Source organism: Marmota flaviventris, chromosome 1 (assembly GCF_047511675.1).
Source record: "Marmota flaviventris isolate mMarFla1 chromosome 1, mMarFla1.hap1, whole genome shotgun sequence".
Lineage (NCBI taxonomy): Eukaryota > Metazoa > Chordata > Mammalia > Rodentia > Sciuridae > Marmota > Marmota flaviventris.
The window spans coordinates 166,870,424-166,882,990 of NC_092498.1; the positions used below are offsets into that span (position 1 = coordinate 166,870,424).

The 12,567-nt window shown below is 41.6% G+C and overlaps 1 protein-coding gene across 1 annotated transcript in view; it reads left to right on the forward strand.

The window, feature by feature from the left end:
- Cacna2d3 (calcium voltage-gated channel auxiliary subunit alpha2delta 3) overlaps positions 1-12,567 on the forward strand; it is an 872,527-nt gene that overhangs the window by 554,393 nt on the left and 305,567 nt on the right. The window contains exon 12 of the mRNA XM_027947835.2: positions 7,371-7,449. Coding sequence (XP_027803636.1) covers positions 7,371-7,449 — 79 coding nt within the window. The remainder of the gene's footprint in view (positions 1-7,370; positions 7,450-12,567) is intronic.

Consider the following 12,567-nt stretch of genomic DNA (forward strand, 5'->3'; position numbering starts at 1 on the left):
TGAGGATTGGCTTGTCTGAGTAATGTCAGCCCCAGGGTACAGGGGCTGTCTCCTTGTCTGATCCTGGCTCTGGGGTGGTTAGGCAGTGGGTAATGGCCACTACTGTGAGTCTGATGAAATGACTGGTTGGGAGCAGGAATGGTGGAGGATTTAGCCTTTCAAAGGTGCACTTGTAGGCAAGTTGTCTACTCTCTCTGGGAATTAGCTCACTCTGGGAGGAGCATTTCTTTCAAGATCAGCAAGGTCCCAGATATCAGAGCATTAAAAATACAGAAAAATTTTAAAACAGTGAATACTCTGTCTCTGCCCCATGAATGCAATCAATAAAGTGTATCACTCACCTCTGAAGCTGCTCCTGGTGTGACTTCTTACTGATCCATTTTTGTCACATCTATTCACCTTTGTTTCTCTACCAACCCCAGGGCATTGCCTCTGGGTAGCCAAGAGACACCTATCTCCTTCACAAAACCTGACAAAACCCAAAGCCAGGAAACTATAAACTGTCTTCCCCCTGGCCAGAAGATTACAAATGACAATTTTATTTTTTCAGAAATGGGATATTTTCAATACCACACATGAGCTACCAGGCATTTTTGCTTGAGAGGAAAAAGATTCTACAGACTCATAGAGCATCCCCAAAATGACAGTTCATTTTTCATAATGATCTATGATATTCATTGGTTGAAACTTTATTACTTTTGTAATCTAATTCAATTCATCCCAGTTTATTGCTGCTCAGGGCAGTGTTACCTTCGTTGTCTCTCTCATCCTTCTGGATAAGGATGTTTCTTCTTTTATTATGAGCATGATGGCTGCTAGATTAAAGCAGCCTGCTCAATAAAACAGTTTCCTGTGGAGTCAACCTTCTCTGAGCCCATCTCTGCTCTTCTGGCATTTTCATGAAGATAAGTATTGGCAGGGATTTATGAAGCATTGTGTGTGTGTGTGTGTGTGTGTGTGAGAGAGAGAGAGAGAGAGAGAGAGAATAATCAGGTTCCAGGCCTCCGCTTCTGCTTAGAGATTAAAGATTTTATTCTGCAATGCTTTCCTGCACCAGAAATCATAGAAACAGCCAAATGACGATAGAAGTTCATTAGGAACGTCTTTCGGGGAGATATAGATGAAAAAACGTATTCAGTCGCACTGAGTTGACTTTAAGACATAAAGATGTCAGGGGACCTCTTTCTTTCAACTGAAGTCATTCATTGCTTTGAGAAGTCCTGGAGGGATTTTAGGGAATAAATGGAGCTGGAGAGTGAGTCCAAAGACTTGAGCAGGTGAGTAGACCTGAGGGCAATTCCATATGCCTAATGCAGATGCTTCCCCTTCACTGAATTAAACTTTAGATCCCGTGTGTGGGAGCACCCAGGGGTACAAGAGGATTCTTATGGCAAATGTCATTTGCACATATAATCCATATAAACTTCATGTTTTCAAACATGGAAATAACGGATTTGGAGTTAAGTTATGTTTTAAAATAAAAGATTGCTTTTTTTTTTTTTTTGGTACTAGGAATTGGATCCAGGGGTACTTAACCACCAAGCCACATCCCCAGCCCTCTTTATGCTTTATTTTGAGACAGGGTCTTGCCAAGTTGCTTAGGGCCTTTCTAAGTTCCCGAGGCTGGCTTTGAAATCACGATCCTTCTGCCTTAGCCTCTTTGAGTCTCTAGGATTACAGGCATGTACCACCACACCCCACTGCCTTCTTTTTTGTATAAAAGCATAGACCACGTATGAAATCTCCTGAGAGTTCTGTCCCTAGAAGTTTCCCCTGCATCTGGGAGAAGGACGGGTTATAGAAATTTTAGGGAGAAACTATAGCTACTGCAGGTGTGAGGACCTAGCTCAGCAGCTGCAGAGTGCTGGGGGTAGATCTGCCCTTTCTTTGGGAAAGAAAAAAGTGCAATTAGCCGACCCTACTTGCCAAATTTGGCTTGTGTCTGATGTTCCTGACTTCTTAGATTGACACAGCTTCTTTAAAAATGTCATCTTGTTCCAGCTCAGCTATTTTTTTTAACCACCCACTAGATTATAAATTTCTTAAAGTTTTGCCTCAATTCTAAGTATCTATAGAAACAGCTTTCTGGGAAATAACTTATGTGATTTTTTTTTTTTTAATTCTCAGGCCCACTTCCCTTTGTTCAGGACTCATCTTCAAAATGCTGGGCTTAGACCACCTGTGTTCTAAGGTGATCTTAATTGCCCATTCACTATGTAGGCACAATTTAAAAAATGGAGGTGGGGCTAGGGCTGTGGCTCAGTGGTGGAGTGCCTGCCTTGCACATGTGAGGCACTGGGTTCAATCCTCAGCACCACATAATAAATAAATAAATATATTGTGTCCATCTACAACCAAAAAAAATCTTTAAAAAAATGGAGGTGAAGTATAAGTGCCTGCACCTACTTATTCTGAATCTCTGGAGGGCTGGTGCCTGGAATTCCATTTATAACCTGTGATTTGAGACTTCTGGTGATTCTGATGCCCAGAGACTCCTCATCCCATTGCTCTGGCCAGGGCCACTGTCCTCTCTTGCCAGGAACACGGCAGTGACCTCCTATTTGGTATCTCTGTTTCAATCCTTGTCTTTCTGACTGCAGTTCTCAAACATGGCAGGCAGCATGGTAGAATCTCCATTGGGAGATTAAAGGTTGAGCCCTGCCTCTAGAAGTTCTGATGGAAATGTTCTTGACCAGGACCTAGATGGTCAGAATTATAAAAACATCAGGGAAATCTAGTGGCCTGCTAGCTGAGCACAATTTTCCATGGCCTCTGCCTCCCAGTGCAATTAGAGTGACCCTTTTATGTCATGTGTCAGCCCATGCCAGGCTCTGCTGAGTCCCTTCTGTGGTTCTACTCCATGCTTTACTAGTGGGCTGCAGACCCTACAGCCTCTCCTAGGTGACCCCTCTCCATTCACAATGGCCTCCTCACTTACTACTTCAAGCATTCCTTTTGTTCCCCTGAAATGTTCTTTCCCAGTATGGTGTATCCCCTCTTCCCTACCCTGCTTCTTTCCAGATCCCTGCTCAAATATCACCTTGTCAGGAAGGCCTTCATTTCCTCTCTTCTAAAAGAGCAGCAACCCCACCCCCAACTCAACCCAGTCTTCATTACCTTTTCTTGCTTATGTTTTCTTCATAAGCTTTTAATCCAACACATAAATATTGAATATGAATTTGTCATTTATTCCTGTTTCACTCCCAAGAAAATATGAACTCCATGAGGATAGAATCTACTTGTCCTCATGGAATGGTCCCTAATGTGGAGGGTGGTAGGCACTCAGAAGTGACATTGGACAGACAGTTGATGGGATGCTCCTCCTTTTCACTGGTGACTTTCCCTGCATTGTGAGTCAATCAGATCCCAGCTTCTCCCTTTCACAGATTTTCCCTTCCTTGTGAAAGGCAGCTACCTGGGCCACAACACCTTTCCATTGGCCAAGCAGTTGCCCTGTTGTAATCCCATTCAAGGCCACTTCCCTCCCCCTATTCTTTTTTTTTTTTTTTTTTTTTTTGGTACCACGGATTGAACCCAGGGGCGCTTAACCACTGAGCCACACATCCTCAGCCCCTTTTTTGTATTTTATTTAGAGACAAGGATCTCACTGAGTTGCTTAGGGCCTCCCTAAATTGCTGAGGCTGGCTTTGAACTTACCATCCTCCTGTCTCAGCCTCCTGAGCTGCTGGGATTACAGACATGTGCAACACACCCTGCTTCCCTCTGCCTATTCTAATGGCTGCAAAAAGAAGACTCTGATTCTTTAACTTGGCAAGCTCATCCTCTCTACTCACTATAGGTTGAGGGGAATGGTGCCCCTCTATGTTTCTGATGGGGACTGCCTCTACTTTAATAAGCAGCATAATCTGCTTTTTGGAGAAAACTGGATCGAGTTTTTTGTTTGTCTCATTTGGGAAATTTTATCCTAAATAGATTAAAGTAAATGACTTTGAACTTTGAAAGTCTACATCCCAACATTTTATTAAGCTTAATTGGGTTTGTAGAACACAGAAAGACCATCCAAACCAAAATGGAAGATCGAAATGAACTAATTAGGTGGATGTAGACATTTTTCATCCCTGCCTTTCAGCAGCGTTTAATGAAAGTGGTGCCTTGCGGGGCTGCGGATGAAGAGTACAAAGATCTGGCTGGTTCTTGGGGTACTTTACTGTGTTCCGTGAACTGTGCTGGGGCTCTTGCCCATACTTGTCTGTGCTGTGCACCTTTGTTTTCAGGACTCCCCCAGGTCAGGCTCTGCTAAGCCTCCTTGCCACAGGAGAAAAGCAGTTAGCCTCAAGGCAAACCATTGAAAGTTGGTTTGGTGGCACTTCTTAGGAAAGAAACCTCAATGGTTGGAAATAAAATCCATCAGGTTACAGAATCTGTTAATGAGGGAAACGGAGAGCCATTTGTATTACTCATAGAGGTTTTCTCATTTGCTAGAATAGGAAAGGCCAGGACTTCATCTCTACATCTTCATCTCTTTCTGGGTTTGGTTTTAACTCCTACATGTGTTCTTCCTAGGTCCTTCCTAGGAATTTCCAAATTCAGGAAATTGCAGGGTCATTGCTTTCTTTTCACTTAAAACGAGGTTTCATCATTAAAGCAATGCTTATATATTTGTAAGATCAATCTCTCAAATAATATAAAAGATTATAAATAGTGTAAGTCCCCTTTAAAAAAAAGAATAAAATTCTCTGCTATACAATATCTTATAACTTTCCTTTTTCCCCTTGCCAATTCGTAATGGGGGAAACAGAGGGTTACATGATATTGTACCTCCTGAATGCACCTTAAATTTTTAACCAATAAGCTATCAAGAAACACCCTTATATTTTTATCATCTCTTTCTGGATTTGGTTTTAACTCCTACATGTGTTCTTCCTATGTCCTTACAGATTTCTTCATTGTGTATTTGTAAAAATGTTAAAATATGAACTCTAGGGCTTCCAGAAGTCATGCACTTTCCAATACTTGTACCACCTCATGTCATCTTTGACATCGATTAGTCTCTGTTGTCTTTTCATTGTTGTGACCAAAATATCAGACAAGAAAAACTTAGAGGAGAACAAGTTTATTTTGGCTCACAATTTCAGAGGTCTCAGTCCATGGTAGCTGGCTCCAAGGCAGAATATCATGGCTGAAAGACATGGTGGAGAAAAACTGCTCACCTCATGGCAGACAGGAAGCAGAGAGAGAAAGAAAGGGGTAAGGGAGAATATAAACCCTTCTAGGGCATGTCTTTGGTGACCTGCTTCCTCCATCTCCCAGTAGTTCATTCAGTTATGGAGTGGATTAATCCACTGATGAGGTCAGAGCCCTCATGATCCAATCATTGTCTAAAAGCTCCACCGCTGAGCATTGGGGACCATGCTTTCAATACAGGGGCTGTTGAGCGTATACTTCAGATCCAAACCATAAGGGTTTTCATAGACTATTTGTAATCCCAGCTACAGATAAATGGCTAGAACTAGAATTTCTGGGTCAAAACTTTAAAAATATAGAATGCTATAGATTTTGTTCAATTGCTCTCCCAAATATTTTCCACTTTGAAGTAAAAAAATCCCTTTTCTTTTGTGGTCAGTTGAAAGGCATTATCATGGAAAATGCAGGGCACAAATGCAGTTCTGTTTGATTATGTTTATTTTATAGGCAGAGATACAACAAGTCATTTCCACACCATTTCTATTGAGATAAGGAGGTCAGTCCACTGGAAGACTTGGAATGTACATAAATGGAAATATTAAGCATGATCCTGATCTTCCTTCAAATGTAATAAAATGAAACTCAAACCAACAAAATAAACATAATGCCTATAAATCTCTTAGCCTGGTACCTGACCCACGGGATGGCACTGATTGTAGAAGCCATAATAGTGGTAATAGTAGGGGGTCATGGTACTGGTTTTCATTATTGTGGGTTTTGTTAGCCCAATTATTCTTGAGCAATCGTGTCTGATCTGAAGTTTGGCGCATTCCTTCTGGTTTTCCAAGTAGGTTGCCATCTTTTAAATCAAGAATTGTATAAGTTTTGCCAGTGATTCAAAGCATTTTCTGGGGTTTTAACTGTGCCTCCAAGAGAGATCTCAGTTTATGCTAAGGCTCCTCATCTGGACAGCAGAGGAGGCTGGCACATACAGCTACCTTTACTCAGAAACAAATGGGCTACTTTATCTTGGGTCTTTGCCTATAGAGATAGACTCTTAATTTCATTTCCTAAGAACTATTTCTTATGCTTTCTTGCTTTGGCTAAGAGCCAGGAGGGATGCAAGTTTTATCAGTCTAGTATTTTTCCCTTTAAAGAGCTTCAATTTGAGATTTTACAAAGAAAGATTTATGAAAAAGTCTGGGCCTGATCTTGAGAGATTGGACTCAGTTCCTGGCTTCTGTGAATGCTGTCCCCAGGGAATTGGAACTGATTCGGATCATCTATACTGAAAGAGCCAGTGTCTCCAGGAGGTTTAGAGGAGGCCCCAACACTATCCTTGGATCTCAGAAAACCTCAGTCTTGAGATCAAACCTTGATGAACCTTAACAAATCACTTTACTAAACTGGGTCTCAGTTTTCCCCTAAGTCAGAGTTGCCCAGCTGAATATAAACAATAGCCAGACAGGGAAAGCGAATAACTCTAGGTAAGGGGGCAGCCTGTGGCAACCAGTTTTGTCTGTATGAGGTGGGATCTTTGCTTTTCCTTGTTTCCAAGACAGGCAGAATCTCCCAAAGACTTCTAACCTCAGGAGAGAGAGAGAGAGTTTAGAAAACAAGAGTCCAGGGATTTACACTGGTTCTCTGCTCTTTGGAAACTAAAGGCTAAAGGGACTAAAGAGAATCACCATCCATCTTCTGGCCACAGACTGAGACTCTTGTCCCAGTTAATTACCTTCTAAAATCCTGCCAGGGACCACAGATGGTTGGAGGGTGTCTGCAGTTCGTGCTCCCCATTGAGGGGAAACGTCAAGGGTCTTTCAGTGTCCTCCCTATTCCCAAGAAAGGCACACCCTGAGTTTCCTATGGGAATGAGGAAAGTGACTGGGGATTTGGTCCAGACCCACATGATCCTTGTCCACATGTGGAGGAAACCCAGATCCGTGACACTGCCTATCTCTCCTCTCAAGTCCTTCTCCTCTGTCGTGAGCTGCATGCAGAAAAAAACAACTACCACCAGTGCCATATGGCTCAAAAGATCAAAGGCCCCAGTTCTGAATATATTTCTAATGGACTGTACTTCAAATGTCTTAAATATGTTCCCACAGATGGGAAGTGTGGAGCATTAAAAAGGTGAGCCACATGTGTGTGAGGCGTGCACACGGCCTAAACAGGATGGCGAGAAGCGAATGGCGCTCACCCCTGTGTGTCTGTCTTCCCTTCAGGTTCGGATCTTCACCTACCTCATTGGACGAGAGGCCGCCTTTGCAGACAATCTCAAGTGGATGGCCTGCGCCAACAAAGGTGGGTCTCCCCACCGACGGGCCGCGCTCTGAATCACCTCCCCTTGGATATGCAGAATCAGCAGCATACTTGAGAAAGGAGCGAGTTCTCAGAGAAGGCTGCAATTTTTCAAATTGACAAATAATCTTTGCACATATTTGTGGGGTACAGCGTGTGTTTTGGCATGTGTATGCAACGTGCAGTGATCGAATTGGGGATATTAGCATATCTGTTGCTTCAAACATCTATCATTTCTTTGTGTTGGGGACATTTGAAATCCTGTTTCCTACTGTTTTAAAAGATAAATTAGATTTTTGTTAAGCATAGTCTAATTAACTGACTGTGCTACAGAACACTACAATTTAGTCCGCCAATCTAATTTAACATATATGTATTTGTGTACATGTATATGCATATATATAACATTATTATTTTTTCTTTCTTTCTTTTTTTTTTTTTTTGGTACCAGGGATTGAACCCAGCAGCGCTTAACCACTGAGCCACATCCCGAGCCATTTTTTAATATTTTCTTTAAGGACAGGTCTTCCTAAGTTGCTGAAGGCCTGAATAAATCACTGAGTCTGACTTTGAACTTGCCATCTTCCTCTCTCCCCTCCCAAATCACTGGACTTACAGGTGTGCACCACCATACCTGGCTTTAATTAGATTTTTGTGCCTGTTAACCAACTTTTTTTGCGTGCCCCTCTACCCTTCCTAGCCTCTGATAACCACTATTCTACTCCCCATCTCTATAAAATAGACTATTTCAGCTTCTACTTATGAAATTATATAAGAAGGCAGACTCTAGGATAAGGTCTGGGTGTTTCTGATTATTAATAATGTAGAACAACTTCTCCCAAAATAGTTTATGGATTTTAAAGATAGTTGAGTGGAGTGGTTCAGCCTCCTCACTCACTGTGTTGAGTAACTGTGGGTGAATCACTATAGCAGAGACATTTACTGGGCATCCTATACCCATGAGTCCTTTCCTCATTCCCAGCCCTGTGAGTTGGGAGCTCAAAACTGGTTCTGGACAATGGGCTGTGAGGGCAACCAACCCAAGCCATTTCTGGTGGAAGGACTTAAGAGCTGGATCAGACTGGATCCCTGAATGATCACATGGAGCAGGTGCCCTTTCCCCCAGCCCTTGCTACCTACCAGAGTACCTTAGACATACAGTATATGTGACAAATGAAACTTTTGTTGAGTCATTCAGATTTATAGTCAGATATATTCTTATGACATAACTGCCTACATGAATAAATTAATTGATTTTAACATGCCTTGGTGTTCTCATACTCGAAATATAAATGTGTTAATAATTTTTCTTAGATTTTTTTGAATTAACAAATAAAAATTGTATGTGCCTATGGTATACACTCTGGTGTTTTGAAATATGTATAAATTGTGGAGTGGCTAAATCAAAGTGATTAATATATGTATCACCTCACACACATATCCTTTATTTGGGGTGGGGGAACACTTAAAATCTATTCTCAGCTGGGCATAGTAGCACATGCCTGTAATCCCAGTAGCTCAGGAATCTGAGGCAGGAGGATCACAAGTTCAAAGCCAATTTGAGCAACTTAGTGAGGCCCTGTCTCAAAGTAAAAAAAATGAAATGGGTTAGGGATGTGGCTCAGTGGTTAAGCACCCCTGATTCAATCCCTTGTAGCAAACAAGACAAAACAAAACAAACAAAACAAACAAAAACAAATAAACAAAAAATCCTATTCTCAGCAATTTTCAAGTATACGATCCATTTTTATTTTTACTAATTATAATTACTATGTTCTACTATAGATCTCTTAAATATATTCCTTTTGTTTGACTAAAATTTAGTATCCAGTTCTTCTTTTGGTTCTTATTAAATTAACTAAGGGTTAATGAAATGGTACATATTAGGTACCTACTTCAATACAGAGTCATAAGTGCCTAATGACCACTGTTAGAGTTTTATATTTTTGAGTTCCCTATGGTGTGTCAGAAATAATATTTGGGGATTATGGGGAGAATTAACAGGGCTTCATGGTATAGTAAGGACTTCTTTTCATTTCTTATTTGACCAAGAAGGCAAAGCACAACAGGCTAAATGGCAGTAGAGTCCAGACTCTTGGATTTCAAATATAGCCTCTGCCATCTACCAGATATATATAAGTTGCCAAATATTTCTGTGTGATCTGAATCCTGTCCTATCAATACACATGTTGCAGGCATGAAATCAGACCCTGCAAGTAAAGCGAGTAGGCAATGCTTGGTATCTGTGTGTCCCCAAGTAGTCCCTTGTTTTATAAGATCTGTGGACCTGTCTTCTCTCCCTCTGAGACTACAGGCTCCATGAGAGAAGCCTTTGATTCTAATTTTACCTTGTGTGCTCTGACAGAGCTTGGCCTCATACATTTCTCATAGCAGGTGCTCCTTTGATGTTTGAAAAATAAGTAAATTGATGATTATTACTAATAAAGGTAAATATGTCCTGTGTATTTACATAGTCTTGTATAGGTCTCCTAAACCATCCTTCATGAAAGTTTTAGTGTTGAACTTTAGTAGAAGAAAGAGACTTAGGGGCAAAGAGTTTGCAGATCTAGGCTCCAGATGTGACTTAAGAAAAGGTTATTTTAGTTTCAAGCAACCCAAATTTCTCCCTACAATTAAAAAAAAAAGAATATTTTAGAAAGAGAAAGGAGTGGCTCAGAACCCTGAGTGGGAAGGGAAACTCTGGTCTCAGGAAGGACAAGGGGGATGTGTTTTGTTTCTCTTTTCCCTCTTGACTTTTCTATATGTATCATGACCTTCTTCTTCTTCTCTGTAGATAAGCCTTGCCTACTTTGATACATAGGCAGCCAGAAATGGTCACCCTATATTGTACATACCCATCCTATATGCGACACACATGGACAGGGCATACTATTAGAAAGGAGAATTGATGTTTCCTTCACTTCAGATTGACCAGAGAATCTAAGTTTTGTCTTCAAGTCTCCTTATTCACCCTCAAAAATGGTAATATCTCCCAGCCTGGGCCAGTTCTCATCTGGTGAGGGCAGTGGTAAACTCATAGAGAAAAACCTCAGGTGCTTGAGGGGCTCAGCACTATGGATGGGGTGGGTGGGAAGTTCTCAGAAAGCAGGTGCAGAGCCAGGTGAGTAAACCTGTGCCCATCTTGCCTTTTGCTGGGCTTTATCTTTTATTTTCTGCATCTATTTGGAACAGTCTTTTAAGCACGTCTGGATTTCCTCATCTTAAAAACAAAGGACTGTATAGAAGGTTGTTAATGTTTCCCTGAAGCTCTAAGATAACACATTCTACAATTATTTTATTTTATTAGTTGCCTTGCCCCAGGAAAGGTATCAATAATTCTGTTTGTCTCAGAGTAATGTGTTTGGCTTCAGGTCAGGGGGAATTATAGGAGGAGCACAGACAAGGGATGGGGAGACTGGGTAGATCCCAGAGTTCCTTTGAGTGACAAGGCCCTTGTGTGAGTTGGGGAACTTTGGCATTTGAAAACCTTGAGTGAGCTACACTTTCCCCCATAGTTTTCCTTGATTCTGTGGTCTTGAAAAAAAAAAACAAGTTCCTTTCCATTTTTTTTTAATTTTGAAAAATTTTGTTGTTATTCCTGCCACACCAGATTGCAATCCTTCTCATCAACTGGTTTGCATTTAGTCAGTCATGGGCTGTTGTTTGTACCACTGCCTATGTCAGGCTGATGAGAATTATTCAAATTGAAGTCTTGTCTTAATCAACTAATATTACACCACAATTTAGTTTTAGTCATTGTTTATAAGAACCTTCGAAGCATCCTTTTGAAGACGATTTAACCAACTCAAGGCCTGGCTATAGAATATAGCCTTTAAGATTCATAAGTTCTGAGGACAGCCTTGGAAAATCCAAGGAAGTAATAGTAGCGGCTTAGCTGGATGGGCCATTGAATTCCAACGAGTCCCTTCTTCCAGTCCAAATCCAGTTGATTTCCTTCCCTCCTAGACTCAGTCTCTCTCAATCTTTTCACCTTCCCTACTCTGCTTTTCTTCTAAAGGGCGCTGGGAATAGAATGTCATTGTCTGACTCTCTTCAAAGTAGCACTTGCCGTCCAAATATTCAGTTCCAGTCATCTGTGCCCGTGTAAACACTGGCTTCACGTTGTATCAGTTATGGGGTTTTGTCCACGTAACATCGGTAAGCAAGTATTCGCCTCTGGTCATTAATTGAGTCATTGTTTATAGTCTCAGATTGTCAGAGTACAGAGGCAGCACAACATTTTTCATCTCAAGTGACATGAGGTCCAGAGCCCCACCCCTCGCATAGTTTCACCCTGACTCAGTCATGGTCTTCAGTGAAATGAAGCGTCAGCATTCAGGGACCAGAGCAGAGGCCATGTAGAAACCTGTTGACTGATTGAGCCTCCTGACCACAGAACGACCCTGGGAAGGAGCAGGAATGGTTAGAGCCATTGTGGCATCCCTGGATCAGTGGTCAAGGACCTGCTGTCTGTGCAGAATTTCTTTCTTGGAACTCTGGTAACCATGGAAACATCATTAGCCAGCCAGCGGACTTAGATGCTTTCCTGTAGAAATGGGCATCTGGGGGGCCTTCATACCCCTAACAGGAGTATTCTGCCTCCTCTGATCTGCTAGCAAAATCCAGAGAGGCCTGAAGCTCAACTGTTTGTTTCATTTTATGCATTAAGTAGGCTCTATCTTGAGGGAACCAACCCAAATGAGGCAAAACAGCATGATCTTTTAAATATATTAAAATGATCCCTGTCACTGTAGAATGGCTTGTGGAGTTTAAAGTGCTGCATCCATACCATTGCATAAGCTAGGGAACTGGGAAAACAGAAAAGAGGGGCCAACTAGACCAGATATTTCATAAAGCCATGATGACCTTCTCTAATGTTCAGTGTGCCAAGATTTTAAACAAGCACTGGCTGATCCTCCTTCAAAAATCACAGTTAATAGAGTGTTTTCCAGCTGTGCAAATAAAGAAGGTGCTCTGTGTTTGGGTTCTCAACCAATCAGTCATCATAGGTCCAATGGAAATGGCGCACGAGTCTCTTTTGGTTGTCTGCTGAGCTTATTTATCCCTTTTCGATGGGTTAGAGGTCACTCTGTCCTTATTTGAAAGAGAACTGGTGGTCTG